General features: G+C 36.2%; 1 protein-coding gene across 2 annotated transcripts in view; it reads left to right on the top strand.

Annotated features, from left to right (window-relative positions):
* The window catches only part of ESF1 (ESF1 nucleolar pre-rRNA processing protein homolog), a 60026-nt gene that overhangs the window by 17943 nt on the left and 19282 nt on the right, over positions 1–22801 (top strand). For both annotated transcript variants that reach the window (XM_036826579.1, XM_036826578.1), the window contains exon 9: positions 4186–4347. In XM_036826579.1, coding sequence (XP_036682474.1) covers positions 4186–4347 — 162 coding nt within the window. The remainder of the gene's footprint in view (positions 1–4185; positions 4348–22801) is intronic.

The following is a 22801-nucleotide window of genomic DNA, read 5'->3' as shown; positions in this document are numbered from 1 at the left end:
GTGTCTCATCAGAGAGGACTTTCATTTACTCTGATCATTCTGGAACCACTGCACTCCAAGTTTTAAGACTTGAGGTTCCCTGGACCTAGTGGGTGATGCAAGTCTGTGTGAGAGCTAGTTTACTTCTGGTTGACCCTTGCCCTGGAGTATATCCTTTTGGGTCCCTACTAAATGTGGGGGTACTAGTTGGTTCTTTAACTTTGTCTTCTTGGCCTGCCAGGCTGCCAGAACTATAGGTTAGTCTCACAGCTGTTTCTTTGGTAGATCAGTACATGCACTCAGGGCAAATAGGTCTTGAACACTGGGGTCATCTCTCTGATCACCATCTTCTCCTTGATTTTGACTTGGTAATTCTTCACTGATTTGTCAGTTCTTTGAAGTTTTCTTTTTTTCTTTTTTAAATCCCTCTGAATCTTTTAAAAAAGATTTTTTTCAACACTTCATCCAACTTGATGTCCTCAGTAAAATGGTTGGTCTGAAGTGTACCTAGCTTCCCATTAATGGAAGCAGAAGTTCTCAGATTGTCTATATCTTTATCTAAAAATTTTTTTGACAATTAAAACGATCGATGGTGTATTTTAAAATTATATATGTTGTTTGCTTAAAATAGTTCCTTTTTTAAAAATAGGGTCAAAAAACCCCTTTTCCCTTATATTGGATCTGGCTCTGTTTGGAAATTTGGTTGCTTGATTGTAATTTCTTTTCTTTTTTTTTTTTTAATTTTATTTATTTATTTATTTATTTTTGGCTGTGTTGGGTCTTCGTTTCTGTGCGAGGGCTTTCTCTAGTTGCGGCAAGTGGGGGCCACTCTTCATCGCAGTGCGTGGGCCTCTCACTGTTGCGGCCTCTCTTGTTGCGGAGCACAGGCTCCAGACGCGCAGGCTCAGTAGTTGCGGCTCACGGGCCTAGTTGCTCCACGGCATGTGGGATCCTCCCAGACCAGTGCCCGAACCCACGTCCCCTGCATTGGCAGGCAGATTATCAACCACTGCGCCACCAGGGAAGCCCTGATTGTAATTTCTTATTAGTTTTTGGTTGGTACTCTCTCCCAGATATCTTCACACTTTCATTTTCATTTATTAGATGAATTCCCAACCATGCGCAATTATAAGTAAGATAGAATTATGTGCTGACAGCAAATGAAGAACCATAAAAGTTAAACATAAAGTATTTTAAACTAGCAGGAGTGAATATTCTTACTTTTATTTATAGCCTGACATTTTTCATACCTGTCCTTTTGGTTTTTCTTTTGCATATATATTGTTTTTATAATTTATAATTTTATAAATGTAAAATTAAATAAATCCTAAAATGCTTCTTTAGTATTATCATAGGACCATTAAACCTTAACTTTCTTAAGATCCTATGATTTTAGGCTACTGAAGATACTGCTTCACTGATCTAAGTTTTTCATAAAGTATTACTCTTGAACTCTGTTCACGCATTGAATGGAGAATCACGTTTAATCATTGCAGTTTCTTTGTTCAGAAATCTCATATTAATAAAACCACAGGGCTTCCCTGGTGGCGCAGTGGTTGAGAATCTGCCTGCCAATGCAGGGGACACGGGTTCGAACCCTGGTCTGGGAGGATCCCACATGCCGCGGAGCGACTAGGCCCATGAGCCACAATTGCTGAGCCTGCGCATCTGGAGCCTGTGCTCCACAACAAGAGAGGCCGCGACAGTGAGAGGCCCGTGCACTGTGATGAAGAATGGCCCCCACTTGCCACAACTAGAGAAAGCCCTTGCACAGAAACGAAGACCCAACACAGCCATAAATGAATGAATAAATAAATAAATGAATAAATAAAAATAAAAATAAATAAAACCACATAATTTCTTAGGTATCTAATAGTCTTTGAAAAAGTGTATGATTTACAGTGGTACTTATATGGGCACAAAAGCCTTCACATTTAAGACCTTGATGGCTGTTGCTTGTTAATTTCTTTGGCATTCCAAACAGTTGAGTGACCATGTTATTTTTAGTGTATACAGAACAGCTGAGTCTTTCTCAAATAGCCTTTACATTTTTTACCCCCATAGATACACTAATTTATCTACTTTTTCTTTTATTTATATACCTATATGGTCATTTAGCACTTTTCTGAAAATTCTGGATAGTTTTTCTTTAGTAGCAGCTCTAAGATAAAGGAAAAAAGATCATTCCATGTATTCTTGAGAAGACTGAATACAAGTTTTCCAAATAGGTTTTCTTTGTTTGGTTTGGGAGAACTTAACTAGATTTTGAAATGACATTATTGAATACATTAGGGCAGCAAATATTATGGGAGGATAACCATTAATTTGTCAGTATATTCTTGTTAAGGTCTTGGGCTTTGCTGATTTCAAATCCTGACTTCACCACATAGTGAAGTTACTTAGGTTAGGTTTTCTTAGCCCTCAAGCCTTTCTTTCCAAAGGTATGAAATGAGGATCATATTTGTACCTACTCATGGTTGGAAAAATTGAGATAATGTATGTAAAGTCTTAGCATACTACCTCATGTCATATGTTTTTACTTCTAAAACTTTAAGGATTAATGGCTTTTTGTTTGAAATATACTAATTAACTTTTTTAAAGCATGCATTTTTATTTTTCTTCAGTATTTTAATCGATTGCAAAGTCACTTTAATCTATAGTTTAGTACCTCTGATAGATACATTAGTATATTTGAATGCCTTAGAGTTACTGTATGTTCCTGTTGTAGTTTATAAGAGATCGTACCAGGGTTTCTTACATTTACAGTTAATTTTTTACTCCCTTTATATTATTAAGTCTTTCACAAAGTTTTGTCCTTGAATTGGGAAAAAACAGACTTCCATGAGTTAACCCACATTTTAGAGATTCAGAAAGTAAAATTTTAGTACTGGAAAAAAAATCAATTTAAAGTAGGCCATCAGAGACTTACCACTAAAATTTCAACCTGGAAGGAGCTTGCTTCTAATTATGTTTTCAGAAGTAAGCTTTTAATAGAAAGAAATACATTGCCATTTTGTTAATGTGTTCCTGATGTTTTATCCATTGAATTACGGGATACATGACAGAATTCCATCCAACATTATTATTGTGGCACAAAGCACAAACAGGAAAAAAATGAATTTCAGCTGTTTGAAAATGTAAAAGTGTGATAGGATGGAAAGAATGTCATGGACTATTTTTTATTCATTTAGAGAAAAAAACTATAAAAACATTTACTTAAACAATTTTTTTCACAACACCTTTTTGAAAATGTAAGGACAGTCTGTTAACATTGATGTTTCACAGCTGAATGCTTAATAATGGCAGACATATTTAGTGACCAGTTAGCCATAGCTCATAGAAGGGAGGGTCTTCTGTATGCTACTTCTAAATTTTCCTTTACTAGGGACATTTAGTCAATTCAGTAAGTCTGTATGTTTTACATTAAAACCCAGGTTCTTAATTTATGTTTTTGACTTGGAGAATTACAGTGGAAATATAGAGCAAACAAACTTTTCACGTATTAGTTTTCTTTGGTATTTTTTGCCCATGAATTTTATACTGTTCCGTTGTATTATAATTATTTTTATGAAATTAGGAAATGTAAAAGTGAGTATTTTCCACATGAGGAAATTAATTGCACAAACTTCTAATTTATTCATTTTTATTCTTAATGTATTAATGAGATCCTGAGAGTAAGCATGCTTGCTCACTATCAAATGGAAAGGACTCATTATTCTTTGTTTTGGATTACAGGCAACTTCCTTTATCTGTATCATCAGCATGAATGGCTAAATCCATTTATCAGATGCATCCCAACACTATTCAGGCTCCTTTTATTGACCATACATTTTAAAGCCACACTGTTGGATGGTGGGAGACATAAAGAGGAAAAAAGTGCCATCCCTGCTATCTTGCTTGTAGGGTGGAAAAGTCCAAGGATGTTACATGACTACAGGATTATTTTGAAATATGAATTTTAATAAAAAGAGATTCCCAAGTGTAATATTGTGACCATGCTAACTTATATTGCAACTGATTTTTATTATAAACAAGACCTAAGTCATTTAATTCATTTTGTATTAAGAAATTTAAGTCTGATTTTGATATTCTATTGTTATAGTGTATCTGACGTTGTTTAGAAGGGTGCTGCAGTGACTGAGATTAAGCACTGAAGTTAGAAGTAAATTATTTCTGTGTATTAAATGAAATTGATTTTTTTGTTAGGTGATGATGGAGTCAGTGTAGAAAAAGATGGGAAAACAAAAAGAAGCCAGAAGGATGATGAAGAACAAATTGCTAAATATAGGCAGCTCTTGCAAGTTATTCAAGAAAAAGAAAAGAAAGGCAAAGAAAATGATATGGAAATGGAAATTAAGTGGGTTCCAGGTAAGAATTAGATACTAACTAAATGTTCACTTGTTTTCCTTCGTTTTGGGATGTTGGATATAAAAGAGAAGAAGATCAACTCTTTGGAAACATAAACTTAAAAAAATCACGTTTTCAAGGAGTGTTTTGGTGAGGAAGATAACGTGATATTTGCATGCCTGATTTAATTCACTTTAGCACCAGCGTTTTCTACTCCTGCGGCTTATTCTTTGTCTCTTTAATTTACTAACTACAAATTATCCATTTATGAAAGTAGACCTTTCCTAGGTTTGATTCCAGTATTCTCAGGTTATAGAAATTTGAATCCAGGCACCATGTATTCTGAAGTCATTAAACTTCTTTTCAAAATATGTTATTAATAAGTGGACTTTTCTCCAGTAACTGCTACTAGACCAATTAGTGAGGTTTCACTAACACAAAATATGTAATACATAGTTTTCCATCTCAATTGTGCAATTTTTGAATATTTTTGAACAAAGAAGTATAGCATCGTAAGTGGTTTTTATAACTGCCTTGAAGAGTTCAATAACCCAATATTAGTACAATAACATTAAAACCACGTCAAAGCTAAACAAAGAAAAGCTAGGATAAATGAGGGTTGTTTTCTAGCATATGCATTTTTTCTTAACAATCCTGGGCAAATCAGCATGTACCTTTGCAAATAATGTGGGGGTTTTTTGCAAATTACTGCTTTTTACATATATGTATATCTTTTAAAGGTAGGTATAATTTTTGACAAGGATTCAATTCTTTTAGCCTCAATTCGTCTCTAGATGAAAAAATACTACTTAGAGCACCATTGCATTAACTGTTCTATATTCAGTTACTTCTGTTTCTTACACTAGTATGTTTTTGCACTGAGAGTAAAACATCTGTTTTCTTAGGTTGTTTTTATTTGGAGGGGGGGAAACTAGGATATTTTGATATTTGAGGATTGATTGACTCTTGCAGTAAATTTATTAGGATATACACATATCTTCTGCCTATTTCTATAGGAACATGGTGCTATGTTATAACCCATTTGTTTTAAATGTTTGGCTTTTGCAGGAAGTGGTGGTAAGAAAAAATGAAGTTTAGTAGTGTTATCATATGAACAGTGGTTGAGAGAACTCAATTAATTTAGCCTGGAGAGGAAAAGTCTAAAAAGTGACTTAATAGTTATTTTCAAGTACTTGGAGGCTGAGTATGTAAACAGAGACTTAATCTCACATACTACCTCAGAAGTCAGTGCTTTTACCAGTGGATAAAAGTTGAAGGAAAGTAGATTTCAGTGTAAGGTAAAGAGGAATTCTCTATATCGTTAGGATTGTTCATCAGAAGAGCACAGAGGCTGCTTTAAGGAGTTGAGTGTCCTTTGTCAGTAAGTCTCACAATAAGGCAATACAACCATACCACTCAGAGATGTGTGAAGAAATTTTTTTATATGAGGTCCTTGGATTTATGATTCCAGGAAATGTTGGATTCTGTTTTTCAGTCAAGTATGTTGTAATTGTAGCTTAATTCTAATCTTAGAATGAGCTTATTGAATGAAGATATTTTAAATGAACGTATTTTAAATTGAGGTATTCCGGTGACTATTTGAGAAAGAAGATTTAAAATAAAGTTGATTGCAAAGTTTTATATTAAATATTTTAGAGCTATTTTGAGTGGGCCAGATCTAACCTTTGTCTTTATTAGTACAGTTATGTAGTGCAAATACCAAAAAGTGATACATAGGAAGATTTAAGCAGTACAGTTTTCCTAGGATAAACCTCACTTAGTCATGGTTCATTGTACTTTTTTTATATTCCTGAACTCAGTTTAGTAATGTTTCATAAAAGATTTTTGAACCTGTGTTAATGAGGAATATTTGTCTATAGTTTTCATTTCTTGAAATATCCTTAATTAGCTTTTGGTATCAGGGTAATGCTGATCTCATGTGATGAATTAGCGACTGTTCCCTCTTATATTTAGCAGTACATTTTTATCTTGACTTTGCTATTTGTGGATGTGATATTAATGTCATTTAAAATATTTTGAAAATGTAAAATGAAAAATTAGCATCTGTAATTCCATTACCCTTATTCGGCCACTGAGTGATTAGGTAGATTGTGGTTTAATTTATCATTTCTCTGTTGTTGAATATTTTAGTCATGTTTCTGATCTTTCATTACAATAGGCCCATGGCATTGAAAAGAAATTTGATCTAAGGCTGTTACAATTCCCAAACCCACAAATATCAGTACTCCCTTAGATCTCTTCACTTTTATCACCAGCCAAGTAATAGGCTTGCTATCTTAGGGCCTTTTACTTATAAAAACAATTTTTTAACAAAGATGCTCATTCCCCCCCACCTACCCCATTTTAGAAACGTCTGTGCATGTGAGAACTTGTAGAGACCACAAGGAGAAGCTAATGCTGGCAGTCAGGCTCACTCATCAGTTAGTAACATGACTTCCTCACTCACATAGCCACTTTACATATGCTGTGGATCAACCTGTGGTTCTCTCACAAGCTGTTAAAACTACCAGTGTCCAAGCCTCAAATTTTAAATCTCAGATGCCAAGCATCTAGAATGTTATAAATAATCTATAGCTTTTTCCATATTTTAAATTATTTTCATAGGCTAGCTTCCCAGAAATGGAATTACTAGGAAAGGACACGGACACTTTTTGTGTCTTGAGATTACTGCCAAATTGCTTTCCAAAAGGGTTGTACCGGTTTTTAATGCCTTCAACAATGATGAAAGTGCCAGTTTCATGGAATTATCATCAACATTCGCTATGTAATTTTTACTCTTAGATGAATGAAGGAAAGTTGATATTTTGCTATATAATGCATTTTTTAAAGTCTTTAACCATAGTATTTTTGAAGGCCCCGTATGGGGTATTATTACCCTGTGAATCTTTGGTATGGATGTGCACACAAGTGCGTGCGTGCGTTTTCTTTGTGTATGTAAATGTAAGGGGTCTTTTACATACTAGACATGTTAAATGAGAAAAATGAACTACTCTTTCAGGATCTCAGTTTACTTATTTGGAAAGTGGGACTAATAATACCTTTCTTGCTTAATTTGAGATATTATAGAGTACTTTGTAAGCTACAGAGTACTATTCGTGTCACACGTGTATTTTGTTGAATTTGTGTCTTAAGAAATGTATGTTCCCAGTAACAATTACCCTGAACCGCAGGACTTTTTTGATGTTATACTTCAGTAAACCACAGAGGGTCAGTATGAGATTATAGTATATCATGCATCAGTTTTTCTGTGGCTTGAATTTCCAAAATATTAAACTCTGCAGAAAAATAAGTACTCTTAATAATCACTAACAGTTGCTGCACTTGGCGTGGCTTGAAAGAAATTTTAGTTTAGACTGTTTAAACTTCCTATCTTTTTACGTTGGATTATACAATATAGTAACATTAGGAGTTTAATTCTTCGAGGGTAAGTGTTAAGGGAGGCAGATAACAGGTACATGGGTGTAACAACTGGAGTGAACTACTCTTTCTCTTGATGTTTTAGTTCCTCATGAAGGTGTGATAATACAGCGTTATTGAGATTATAAATGATTAAAAATGTTGAATTTTAAGATTTTTAAGGAACGTTGTAATCCATTGTTTTGATGTGGAGTAGCATTGCCCATCTCAATGTGTTGCTAATAAGGTATCCTGCCTGACTCATTTTGATGAGTAGAGAAAGTAACACATGTAATTAGCATATTGAGACTTTATCGATGAATGTGCCTCATTAGGGAATTTGTAATATACATATAAATGAAGCATAATGAGTTTGATCTCATATGTTAAATAACCTCCCCTAATAATTTATGTGATAAAAATTTTTTGTTGTAGATACTGCAAGCCGTGTATTTTAATCTTTGAAATTTCATCCAGAATATGAACAGATAATGACATGTTTCTTTGTCTGTAATCTTAAAGGAGATTAGATATGATAAAAGTCCTCTTTTCCTTAGTTATCTCCTGATTAATAGACACAGGTGAAAAGGATATCTGGTCTTTTTTCTACTCATCATCCTGCAGTGCCTCAACTTTCCTTCGAATATTGAGCATATGCCAAGAACCATTCTAGACACCATGTGAGCAAAACATACAAATCCTTGACCTCATAAAGCTTATATTTCTGGTTAAGGGGAGACAGATAAGTCTTTAGTAAGAAAAATATTTGAGCAGAGACTAAAGGAAGTGGAGGTCGGGTGTGAGCCATGCAGAGGAGAGTGCGAGCAGAGGGTATAACAAGTGAGTGGCCTTGAAGCTGTGGCTTATCTAGTGTGTTTGAGGAGCAGCACAGAGAACAGTGTGACCACAGTGAGTGAGTGAAGGAGAGAATAATGGATGATGTCAGAGAGGTAATGGGGCCAGATCATGAGGGTCTTGCAGACCATTTTAAGGGTTTGAACATCTCTGAGTGAGATGAGAAACCATTGGAGTGTTTAAGCTGAGAAGCAATAAGATCTGACTTGGTTTTTTTTTCCAGTTTTATTGACATATAATTGACATATGTTACTGTATAAGTTTAAGGTGTACAGCATAATAGTTTGACTTACATATATTGTAAAATGATTACTGCAATAAGTTTAGTTAGCATCCATCATCCCATAGATATAATAAAAAGAGGAGCTGACTTATTTTTAACAGGACCAATCTGGCTGCTGTACTTGAGAGTAGATTAAAGTGGCAGGGAAGGACAAAATTGGGGAGATCAGTCAAGAGGCTATTGTAATAATCCTGAGATAATAAAGATTGTGGGTTGGACAGGTTTTCAAGGGAACTTCAGAAATTCTCTTCGTCACATGTAAGATGCCTATTATATATTGAAATAGACATGCCAAGGAGATAGTTGGATATCCAGTTTAAAGTTCAGGGAAGAGGTCAAGACTGGAGATAAAAAATTTGAGAATCTTCATTGTACAGATCTCTGTAAGTAAAGAACACCAACGGAGTGATTGTAGGTAGAAAAGAAAAGAGGTTCAAAAATTGATCCCTTGGAGTACTCCAGCATTTAGAGGTTGAGGAGAGGTGAGCAGGGACCATCCAGAGGCAGCTGGGAAGAAGCTACCAGAAACAAAGGAGGAAATTCAGGGTTGTGGGGTATCCAGTGGCCAAGTGAAGAATGCATTTCAGTGAGAAGATGGGTCAGTAAAATACAGACTAAGAAAGACCATGGGATTTAGCAATGTAGAGACCATTGAAGAGTTTTGGTGGAATGGGGAGGATGAACTTAATGGGGTTAGGAGAGAATGAGGAGTGGAATTGGAGACAGTTAGGAGAGACAACTCCTTTTTCTAAAATATTTGATGATTAGGAAGTTGCAGGCGTCATCACACTTCATCCTTAAAAAAATACTCCGACATGTAACTTCCAAACACAAAGACATTCTTCTACATAAGCATGACGCTATTATCACACTAAGGGAATTTAATATCGCTAAAATAGTAGTCAAATTTCTCACTCATTCCAGTAATATTCTTTACAGTGTTTTATCCTGATCCAGGATCAGTCAGTTTTAAAGTGTCTACAATAGTTGACTTATAGAATACCCACAATCTGGATTTGTCTGATTGTTTCCTCACAATTCAGCTGAAAGGTTTTTGGCAAGAATTTTCCATGAATGATGTTGTATACTTCCCATTGCTTCACATCAGGAGGCACATAATGTCAGTTTCTCCCATTTTTTGTGCTGTTATAACTTTGCTCACTCACTTAAGGTGGTGTCCTACTGATATTTCCATCATAAAGCTCTATTTTTTCTTTTGTAACTGATAGGTAATTTGTGCAGTGTGTGAATATCCTGTTCCCCAGCATTTTACTTGGTGATGTTATAGATTTTTATAGATCCTTGCTTGAATCAGTTATTATATTGTTGGCTGCAAAATATTGATTTTCTGTTTCTGTCATTTCTTCTACATTTATTAGTTAGCATTCTAACTTATGCTAGTAGAACTCCCTCTAGAAACTGGAAGGGAAAGTGAGATCAAGAGAGCATTTTTCTTTAATATGAGAGGAAATAACAGCATGCTATATTACTTCTGGGAGTGATCCACAGACAGGAAAAAATGATGCAGAGAACTACATTCTAAAGTAGGCAAAAGGAGTTGGAATGTTTTTGCTCAAGTGGAGGAATTGGCCTTTGGTAGATGTACATGGACATTTCACCCATTGTAACAGGAGAGAAGGGAAGGAATATGGTCACAGAGGGTAATGAGTAGAAATGGTGGTGGGAACTTGTGGTACTCTTCTATTTGCTTATATTTTCCTAGTGAAATGGGAAGTAAAGTCATCAGCTGAGAGTAGGGATGAGGGGGGGAGGGGGGTGATTGTAATGATGGACCATAGTATCTATGTTGGGTTAGGAGGGAAATGAGGGTATATTGGGGGTGACGGATGGGGGAAAGGTGAGAGGATTGATGGACTGTAGGTCCCTGTGAGACAAAAGAATTGTTAACCTTGGGGTACTAGAGAAAATAAAATGGAAGGATTGGGGCTAGTGGTTGAGGAGTAGGATACTTGAAATTAAGATTATGGTGGGTTTGCAGTTTTGATAATGACAGTTCTAGTTATGGGGGGAGTTTCTGAGATTACAGGGAGTATGGAATAATAGTCAGTGAACTGTGAGGCACAGGGTGTTGGAACAGTCATCCGTGTGGATATTGGAATCACCAAGAATTGTGACAGGGCTAGAATTGGAGAGAGTGGCAGTGAGCCAAAGCTTAGCTCTTCAAGAAGTGAGGGGTGTGACTACAGTCATTAGATCTCTGCAGTAACGGGGGAGTAGGCGGTGTAGTCTGATAACATGTTACTAAAAGTTGGGGACTTTAGGAGGAAGACCAGCCAGTGGACTGGAGTTGGCAGTGAGTAACAAGATGGACAGAGTGTGGGAGAGAAAAATTCACCACCTAGAAGAGCTGCAGGAGAAACAGTGTCCTCAGAGAAGAACCAGGTTTCAGTGAGACTCAAATTAGCAAGGGAATGAATAAAGAGGATTTTGTTAATAACTATTAATGACTGATTATGATGGACTAAGGTGTAGAAATGTTCTTTTGGGGGAAGGGTGGGAATGGGAATATTCAGCATATTTTTAGGAGAAGGGATGATTTGAAAGTTGTGGACTTCTTGTGATGACAGAATTAAATAGAGATAAAGGATATAATGAGATGAATACTGACCTCTTAAAGCTGTACTAGTGGTGAGACTGTCAGTGTCTGGGCAGATCTTGTCGGGAACGCCCAGAGCTGTGGGATTCTTAGTCTTTTGAAGGAGACATGGAAGGCAGAGAAGAAGGAAGGACTCCTTGCTGTCTCATCCCGCGAGAGGAGTCCTTCTTGACGCCCACGCATGGAGGTGAGAGGTGAGGTCGCAGCTCCTCCTCCCTCTACTTACTCTTTCCTCCACGCTTCACAACTGTGGTTCTGTTTGATTCTGGTATCTGTTCTTTATCCTTTGTACTTCCTTTTTCCCCATCTTTATTCCATCTCCGTTTCTCTATTCAGTGACCCAATGGGAAGCTTAAACACAGAGACATTAATGACCTGTATCTGTGGCTATTGTGTTATTCATTCTTTATTTAGAAATAAAATGTTTTGAATCAGTTGGGCATTCATTTTGCTAGGCAGCCCGGTTTCAAACATTTTAATTTTCAGACATCTTAAAACCTGTTCACTATTTACTTTTGGCTATATCTCTTATTTCCATTTATTGCCAGTGTATCCATTATTTGAAATATAGTCGCAAAACTGTTTTTTTGGTCAGAACTTTTAAAATAACCAGATGTTTAAAATTTTGAGTTCAGTGTAGAGGAGAGCATTAAATGGAAAACTAAAATAAGCTAAAAAGAATTTGCAGTTTGCTTCATGTTTTGGTGATGGGGAGGAAACCAGTTTGCAGTGCACTATCATAACTTGTACACAGCTAGTACATAGCTTGAATTTTAAAACTTAGGTGTCCATTCCTTCCTTAAATCATCCAGTTAACAGGTTGACTATAAGGGCCTTGTATGGTAATAAGCTGAAACTTTTACTGTGCCCCCCCCCCCAAAAAAAGAAAAATTAAATCATTTGTGGAATATGTAATAAAAATGAGAAGCAGCTAGGGTTATCTAAAAACAGTGGTAGCACATTTTCTCCATAGAGTTGCCAGTAAATTTCTCAGAATTTCCTGGATTATTTTAACAATAATTTTCTGTTAGTATTAAGATTTAATTTTATTTTAAGTTTTCCAAGAAGCTTTTAAAGAAAAGATCTAAAGCAAAACTGAAGATATTTTTATAATAGTAGTAGTTTCAGAAAGTGCTAAAAATTCCCATACCTTTTGAAGTTTTAGGTTAATTGGTCTGCTGTTTTAGGATCCCAATTAAATACGTAAATCAATAAGTGCTTCTGGTTGCCAGCATCTAGGCTGATTCTCTTAATGTGGGCCTTTCCCTCTCTGCCTGTGTGTCATGTCAGTTGTACTGTTTGCATCTGTAGCTACTATTTCCAGACAGTAGTACTTTTTTTGACTTTGCCTTAGATTTACAATCTGCCCAGAGTCGGTTCAAGAACAGAGAGCGTGTTTCATGTATTGTTTTCCCACAGCCCACAGCTATGGTGATTTGTTTGAAGTTGTGAATTCTTTGGTCTTTAAAGCAGAGCTTTTGCCTATTCTATTTGAGGTTGTCCCACGTCATCATTCTATATACTGACTGCCTGGCTAGCACACTGTCATTTTTCACACACATGTTTCATGTGTTATTTTGACAGAATTCACTCAGACTACTTTCAGCAGTTTCATTATTGCTGTTCTTTTTTTTCTAAGATTGAAAAGTCATATAACCTTATACTACTTTAACACATTTGGTTTTTTTCCCAATTTTTTTGTGATAAAATATACGTAACATAAACTTTACCATCTTAACTATGTTCAAGTGTGTAGTTCAGTGGTATTAAGAACATTCATACTATTGTGCAGCCATCACGACCATCCATCTCCATATGCATTTTCATCTTTATAAAACTGAATCTCTATATCCATTAAACAACTCTTCATTGCCCCTCCCCCAGCCCCTGGCAACCACCATTCTACTTTCTGTCTCTCTGATTTTGGCTACTCTAAGTATCTCATATAAATGGAATCATACAGTATTTGTCTTTTTGTCACTGACTTATTTCAGTTAGCAGAATGTCCTCAAGGTTCATCCGTGTTGTAGCATCCTTCTTAAGGCTGAGTAATATTCCATGGTATGTATGTGTTGTATATATATGTATATATGCCGCATTTTGCTTATCCAGTTCATCCATTGATGGACACTTGGGTTGCTTCCATGTTTTAGCTATTACACATTCATTTTTATCCATTATCTTCTACAGGCACATGTAGTTGATTATACTCCCATTTTGCATTCTCCTTTTTTGTTTCATTTCTCATACTTATTTTTACATGTTTCTAAATAATCTTTTAATCATAATGCCTGCATCACATTCCATTGTGTATCTAATTTATGTTTTAGGCTCTTTCTAATGTTTCGCTATTATGCAGGACATAATAACCTTATATTGAATTTTCTTAGAGATAAATTCCTACGAGTAGAACATATTCATGCCTCTTATCATTTATCTTGAAACAGTTCTGTTAATTCATGGTGCTAACTAAGGAGCTTCTTATTTTTTAATTTATGAAGGCTCCTCAGAAATGCTGATAAAATACACAAAATCAAATCTAGTTTCTACAGTTGACTCAAGGTTTGAAGCCACACAAAGGAAAGGGCATAAGTACTTTCTATAGATCTTTGGTTTGATATAAAACTTAATCCCACTTTGGGACCATATGCCATGTTCCTGCGCTCTGAAAGATTTGCCAGCCTTTCTGAGTGCCCTTTTGGTTAGACCGTTGTAGACAACTGCTCACTGACTATAATGCAATGATAATTTAAAACTTTGAGGTCCAAGGTAAAGCTGGTAAAAATATTGTAGCTTGAACTGGTAGCTAAGCAGGTTGAATCTGCAGGTATCTTGTGGGAGGGGCTCTGTATTATTTTCAGTACACAGTGACACTGTTTGCCTGATATAATCTACTAGGGGAAGAGAGCCTACAAGTACTTTCCTCCCTCTCATGATAGTTTTCATTGAGGGTGGGGATAGTTCTCATCAAATGAGCTATCAAGAGATAGCCTTAGCTCAATCTACTCATTCAGTGACATGGAAAACTTTTATCTGTAAAATTATTTGGCATAAACTTGAAAATCTGATCCTATGTATGTCAAAAGATGAGTGCCAATAATTTGACTTGGGCGGGTTCCCTTGGTGTTTGGAATGATACGCCTCAGTGGTAAATTGAAGCATGCATTTCGAAGGCATATGCTTCTCTAAGAATTGGCTTGCGTAAATTAGGGATATCTGTCTGCCTTGGACTTCACCAAGCTTTTCCTAAGCATTGTCACCTTAGATTGTCATAAAGTGTATTTCATTTTAGGTTTCTGTTGCTGCTTCTTTCTGTGGAAGCATAGAGAGATTTAAAAATATTTTTAAAGTAATTTATTTGGATTCATAATTTTGAGCCAGAAGCAGACTTCTCAGGGTGTGGGAACAGTTTGGTCTACGACCAGGATCACATGTGTGACAATGTCTAAGAAGCCTGTCTTCTGATTAATAAGCTGCTCTGAAGGTTTTTAGAAAAAAAAAAAAAAAAGCCAACGGAAAGCTTTGCGTATTTGCTGTTGAACACTGCAGGCTTCTAGGCATATGTGTTGTTAGTTGGTATTCCAAGATTCTGATATCTTTGGACCCAAAGAATGCTTGACCCATCATAGATTACTTTAGTAGATTTCTGTCAACAGAGAATCCCTAAGAATAGAAACAGTGCTAGCTTATAAAACAAGCCATGGATATATTGAAGTCCTAATTTTCAGTGTTACTTTCATTCTCTGTTAACTCTCATTCTGTAACTTTTTCAATGTTGCAGTGGAGGACACTGCCAATGAAATAAACTCTGAGTTAATTACAAATACTAGAAAAGGAGTAAACCTTAAATGGTACTCTACTTCAGAGATCCCCAACCAGCGCACCACCTGTGGATTACAGATTTGCCCAGGTATTGATCCCTTTAGCCTTTAGATCAACCAGAGCCCCCAGTTTCGTTTCCTTCTCTGGTAGCCTCCTCCATTTACTCCAGTGTGCTGTGCAAGCATTATTTTTTATATGTCATAATAGGAAAAAGGTTGGGAAGACACTGCTTTCCTAATAGTTATTTGGGAAGTCTTTTTAGCCGTAGTCAGAATTACAGTTTACTTATATAAACTCAGCCCAGTATATGTGGAAGAAAATACTTAGATTGCAGCAAGAAAAATCTAGCTTAAAAGGTCGTTAAATATTGAAATGCTAGGGAGGTTGAAGTGCTTTTCATTTCATTTTTATTAAAGAAAGATTTTTTTGTTTAATTAATTTAGAAATGACATTTCGGTTGTACTGCAGCCTCAAAATGCCCTTATGTTAATAGCTTCTGTAGTTAGAACCTCTCCTAGGGAGGAAAACAATTAGACACCCCTAAGTTTCAAGCCATCAATTTACAGGTGGATTTTCCAAAAACAGTGTATAGATCGGGACCTTCTTATAATGAAGTTTGGGATAGCATTAGTAGTTTACTGCGATCATGGAAAGAGTGTAGAGGGCTTGTGTCAGAAGGTCTGAGTTTAGGTACCTACTGTTTTGATGGGGATTAAATGACAAAAGGCAGTGAAACCTAGTTTAGCACACAGTTGTCAAAGACTGAACATTTACTACCCTTTTTTTTTTTAAACAACTTTACTGTGGGAAAGTAGAGCATAGATACAAAAGGTAAACACTGTGTATACAGTTTAAAGGAAAAGAATAAAATGAACACCTGTGTACCCAGCTTAAGAAAGAACATTACCAACGTATGCGGTCGCCTGTGAGACTCCTCTGTTACACCCTCTTCCTTTCTCTATCAGAAGAAACTATGAAACTGCATTCCATATTAATCATCCCCCTTTTCTATACAATAGTTTAACCACCTATGCATGTATCCCTAAACAGCCTATATTTAGTTTTGTTAATTTTGAAGTTTATAAAAGCGTCCTCTGTGTATTCTTCTGTCAGTTGCTTTTTGCTGTTAACGTTCTATTTTTGAGAGTTATTCATAATCCATATGTGAAGACATGGTCCGTTAATTTTCACTGTTACATAGAATTCCATTATAGATATATCATAATATATCTGTTCTGTTGCCGGTTATTGTGGTATTTTGCTATTATAAACAATGTCTTTGTGAATATTCTTGGACTTGTCACCTTAGGTATATATTGAATTTCTTGGATATGTGTAGAATTTCTTGGTTGTACAGCATGCTCACAATTACCTTAACTAGGTCATGCCAAATTGTTTTCCCAGGTGCTTGTACCATTTTACTCTAACCAGTAGTGTGAGTTCCCATAGCTCTTTATCCTCACCATTAATTTATATTGTCAGGTGATTTTTTGCCAATTGAGTATGTAAGTAATGGTATCTCATTACGGTTTCAATTTGTGTATTACTTTCAAATATTTGTTGAGTTCCTGCTCTGTGTGCCAGACTCTTCTCTGATAGCACTGAACAAAACAGACAAAGATCCAGGCCTTTGTGGGGTCCTACATTTTAGTGTGTGTGCACTGGGGGAGAGGGGATGAAGGGAATTGGTAAACAAATAAATAGGTAAAATAATCAGATGATGATTAAGGGCTATAGAAACAAAAGGATAAAACCTGGATGGGGAACGGAAGTTCATGGGTGGGAGTGGGTAGCCATTTAAAAAGGGCAGTAAGGGAAGGCTTCATTGAGAAAATGACGTTTGTACAAAGAGCTAATGGGAAAGACATTGCACCCTGTGTGTTAACCTGGGAAAGAACATTTCAGGCAGAGGAAGCAATAAATGCAAAAGCCCTGAGGGGAAAGCATATTTGATTTGTTCAGGAATAATGAGGCAGAATGAGCCAGGGAGTGGACAGTAATAGAAGGTGAGGGCAGAGAGGTGGCCAAGTCACAAAGGGTTTTGTAGACCTCTGGATGGACTTTATTAACTTTTACTTGAAATGCAATGGGAAATGGAAGTGATATGACCTAACTTAATGTTTTTAAAGAACTGCTCAGGCATTTGCCTAATTACTAATGAAAAGAATATTTTTTTCCTGCTTTCTTATCTGTGAAATACCTATTCATGTCTTTTGACCATTTTTTATGTAGTGTTCTTTGTCTGTGTTTTAGTGATTCATAGGAGTTCTTCCTCTACTTGGAGTTCTTCCTATATTTTGGGCTTGTCTTTTATCAACCATATATTTTGCACATAGCTTTTCCTAGTTTGTGATTTTCCTTTTTACTCTCTTCAGAGTGTCTTTTGAAGAACAAAAATGGTATAGTCAAGTTTATTAAACTTGTCCTTTTATTCTTATGTACCTCTAGTTCACATAAGTATATTCATTATAATCTCTGGATTAAGATACTCTTTCATCATTGGTCCAGCGTGACCTTCTTTTATTTATTTATTTTTAGTAAAAAGTGAACCCACTATAAAAGCTAGAATTGTGCAACAACTTAAATTTATCCATCTGATCTCTCCTGCTTCCCCATACCTAAGAATAACCATCATCCAGATTTCAGTATTCACTCCTTTGCTTTCTGTTGTGTATATTTTCATCTAATTTATAAGTATGTCTGAAACATCTGGGTGCATAAAAAGGAATGAAGTACTGATATATGCTATAAAGTGAATGAACCTTGAAAGTATTATGCTAAGTGAAAGAAGCCAGTCACAAAATGCCACATATTTTGTATGAAATATGTAGAACAGACAATAGAGACAAGAAATAGATTAGTGGTGGGAGGGTGGGGGGGTGTCAGAGTGTCCTGCAGGGGAGAGAGATAGGGTTTCTTTTTGAGAAGAAGAAAATGTTCTAAAATTGACTGTGGTGATGGTTGCATGTATCTGTGAATGTACTAAAAAACATTGAATTTTATTCTTTAAATGGGTGAATTGTATGGTATTTGAACTATATCTCATTAAAGCTCTTAACTTTGTTAACATTGATGGGAGATGGGTTTGTATCATTTGGGACTGATTTTTGACTTTTAAGTCCTTGATTCATCAGGAGTTGATTGTTTTTTTTTTTGGTATGATATAAGGTAGGAATCCAATTTCAACTTCTTCTACATGGCAGATCTTTTTTATCCTCTTCCATTTATTGAATAATCTCTCCTTTCCCCCAGTAATCAGACATGTCACCTCTGTCAGGTACCAATATTTCAAAACTGTGTGGATCTATTGGTTGGCTCTCTGTTTTATTGGTCAGTTAGTCACTCTGCCTAACCCTGGACCAGTAACACACTTCCTAGAACTGGATAAAGAGCACTAATGACCCATACACCCACCCCCTCCCTAGGCCAGTTGGTGTGAGTGCTCTGTGAAGAAACCAAACGCTGCTGCCACCACCACCAGCAGCACCAACAAACACTTGAAGCTGCCGCCTTGTGCAGTATCTTCAGGGGAGAGCCAGGCTTCAGTTAGAGCAAGAAGATGAAGAAAATGTTCAGAGATACAATAATTGAGATACAGTAATTTTTACTGATGATGTACTGTGAATTCCAGGGAATTTAGTGGTAGAGAATTGAAGGGGGAGGGAGATAGTGACAGAGAGAGTGGATGTATAGTTAACTTCTGAGGATTAGAACACGGGAGATCAGGGGGAACCTGATGAATAGGGACTTTTGGTGATGACTAAGATGAATAAGGGATAAAAGGCACAGAGAGATTATTCCTGCTGGGTTCAAGATTTTGGTGGTGAGGCTGAATGTTGAGGATTAGGGAGGGAAGGGTATCTGCTGTTGCCATGGATGCGCCTAGCTGGTCACCTCTTAATCCTTTTCTGGGGAGGGGCAAATTTACTGTGAACTCAGGGCTTCCCCTTGACCCCTACTGATGTGAGTTTACAGGTAAGGAAGCCTGTGTAACTAAAAAGTACACTGTCTTAATTCCAGGGCCCAGGGGCCCACTTCTGAACCCTGTCAGGAAAGGGTTGGCCTTATTCCACGGTGCTCTCTTTTATCCCTGGCTTTTAAAATACTTCAGTGTTCTAGAGTTTCACTGTGATATATGTAGGTAATTTTTTGCTTGGTAGCTTTATTTTTGCTTAGAATTAATTGGATACCCAGAATCCTGAAGATTAGTAACTTTCCATTCATTTTAAAATTCTGAGAACTTCTCAGCCATTTTCTCTTAAAATATTACCTTTTCCTCATCTTCTCTATTTTCTCCTTCTGGGAATCCCATTTGATATATGTGGTACCTTCTCATTCTGTATCTAACTCATAGTTTCCATACCTTTGAATCTGTGCAGCATGCTGGGTAATTTCTTCAGTTCTGTGTTTCAGTTCATTAATCTTTTCTTTACCTCTGCTGTGTAACTTGGTTGACTTTATAATTTCAGTTATGTTTTTCATTTCTGGAACTTTTTTTTCTTCCCCAAATCTGTCTCATACCTTTGATAATCTTATCTTTTAATTTCTTTTGTTTTTTTAAATGTGCTGATTTTATATTCTGTATCTGATAATTCCAAAATCTATAGTCTTTATAGGTCTGACTTATTTGGTTTCAGCTTACTCTGGTTCATATTGAATTTTGATTGTGATCTAATTGTTCTTGGATCTTTCTTTACCTATGGGAATTCTCAGAGGCCTGAGTCAAAAAAATACTTCTTTTAGAGAGTACTTGCCAGGTACCTAAGGGCACTTCCAATCCTGGACCTATTGAAACCAAATTTTTGGATTAGGGTGTTTGGGGCCACACAAATAGTGTGAATTCTAGCCACAAACCCATGGATCTGTGGGCTTGTGGTTATAAATTCTCTGGGGGGAAAATGTGTTTTTACTTCCCTTCTTCTGCCCATGGCCAAAGCCCAAACAGGCATGTATGCCTTCTAAATTGTTGGAGGAGGAGCAGCATCTACTAAAGGATCCTGGCTTCATGGTGGTGGTCTCTGGGACCTGCCATCATGATCGGGCTCCAGACTTTGCCTCCTGCCTCCTGCCTCCTTGGCTAACAGCCCATTAAAACCCAAGATCCATGCTAGACCAGAGCAGATTAGTGCATGTCCCCAACGAAAACTCCCTACTTCTGAGCTAGTGTAACATTTCTGTTTGAGCTTTCTTATTTTGACTAATTCCAAAAAATTGCCTTCGGTTCCTTACGTCTTACCCATTCATTAAAGTTTTCATTTATTTTCTGCCTTGTCTATAAACATTATGTATAAAAAATAACAATAGAACAAGTAGTTCTTCAGTCTTCTTTGCCACAAATTAAAGAGCAGAATAGTTTCATCCGACTTGGCCAGAATTTTACTTTAGTATTAAGGACAGCTTGCTATTACGTACATTGTGATCACAAACTACTTGAAAGGCAAAGAAAACATACAAATAAAGTACCGACAAATACAGGAAACAATAGCTCCCTAATGAAGCCCAAATGTCTTGTATTTGAAGTCCACTTTTTAAGAACATTTGATTCTAAGAAGCAGGACAGCTTGATTCACAGTAAGATGAATATACTTACAAATGGAAGACATCATTCTACAGGAGAGTCAAAGGAGATTCAGAAGAGGTTAGAGAATGATAAGCTCAAATTCAGGGCAAATACAAAACAGTTGCTACCCACTGAAACAGCTTTTAGACAAAGAACAACAGCAAAAAGCATTAACATTTCTTCATTTAGTATATACTTTGGGAGTGTCTTCTATGAATACCTCATTGACTGTTTTAGGAGAAAGAGAATTAAATGCTATATGAGAAGCCATTCCCAGTCTAAGTAGCTTACCTATACTACCCTTTTATCCTTATTATCTGTATTATAGCTGTCTGTGTTGTTTCCATATAGTAGATATAACAGTATTCTAACAATATTAAGTGCATACAAGGAGCATTTGTTGGCTCTGAATTTTGCTATTTACTATTATTCCCAAGGCTAGTTGTTATTTTACTTCTTAATTTCATGAATTGTTGCTCCCTGTCCGTAAGGTTGGGAACAAATTTGACTCATGTATCCTTTCAATTGCACTTCCATTCATTCAGCAGACATTTATTCAGCATGTGCTGTGTACTTGGCCCTCCACTAGCCATAGCGTTACCTTTGTGGGGGGAAAAAAAGCAAGCTGTGGCCTCTACTGTCATGGAGTTTGCAACCTAGTAAGGGTGATAACCATTAATAATAGTTTAAAAAAAATCACACAAATATAAAATTGCAACTGTGATAAATAGTGCAGAATAAAAGAATATGGTACTGTAAGAGTTTAGGAGAGAGGGATTTACAGAAGTTCGAATTATGAACCAAAGTCTAAATGTTCTAAACCAATATTCTAAACAAATCTTGAACCAAGGTCGAAACACTTCAAATCTTCATCTTTCTCATTACAAAGATTGATAGTTTTGCTATCTGATATGCTTTAAGGATAAGTAAATGTCTCCTCCCCACACCATTGGAGAAAACTGATCAGTTTGAAAGGGTGCCTTTGATGTCAGTGTTCCCAGGGCATGGTTACACCCAGAGTGAATTCCAAGTTGGGAGTTCAGTTGGCGATGGTAGTTAGTTACATTTTAAAGGGTACTTTTGGGATTGAGTGTTAACATGGTCTCATTTAAACATACAACATACATAAATAAAGACTGAGCCGTAAGTGTTCGTAAGTATTCTCAATGGATCCTGAGTTCTCACATACATAAAAAAGCGCCAGTTTCAGCCTATATCAGAAATCTTAAAACATGTATTTTGTTTTTATAAACAAAACCAGCCATAGTACCTAGTTGAGTTATTTTAAGTTATTCGTGTCCTGCCCCTTGAAGACTTTTCAGAATTTCAAATGAGCAAGTTCAGAAGAAATGTATATTCTTATTTTAGTGGATTTTGAAAGGATATTTAAAAGAATCTTTGTGTGTATGCAGACTGCCAAAATAAGTCTGAATGAATTGCGCTTAAATTATTACTGTTATAATTGAGTCATCTGTGTTCATGGTTGGTTTTAAAAGAGTTTTTCACTCCTTATTTGTAGGGTTATTGATGTTATTTTTAACTAATTTGGCAGTCCTTGACTATATGCTTAAATTTTTAAAAAACAAATGTGCAAAACTAGACATTTATAATGAAGTTGTTTTTCAGTCACGTAGTGGCTGCTCTCAAATGAAGCTAAAAGTGTCTGAAGAATGTTCTTGTGCATATGCCAGGAAGCTTCTGGAATGGGCATATTTTTAAGAATTTAGAACATAAACAGCTGTGATCCGTGGCAGGAGATTTAAATGACCTCATGATGACAGCAAGAACAAAGCATTTTTAAGTTATCGTGGTGGTGTGTTAATTCATTGCAATGTGTTTGTCATTCTACTATTTTGGTGTAATAAGTGAGAGCCAGGCAAAAAATTACAGACTGTATTTAACTGAAGATACTATTTCTTTA

Source organism: Balaenoptera musculus, chromosome 15, assembly GCF_009873245.2.
Source record: "Balaenoptera musculus isolate JJ_BM4_2016_0621 chromosome 15, mBalMus1.pri.v3, whole genome shotgun sequence".
In the NCBI taxonomy this organism is placed as follows: domain Eukaryota; kingdom Metazoa; phylum Chordata; class Mammalia; order Artiodactyla; family Balaenopteridae; genus Balaenoptera; species Balaenoptera musculus.
The sequence above is the reverse complement of the archived record's forward strand: the minus strand, read 5'-3'. Positions and strand labels throughout refer to the sequence as shown.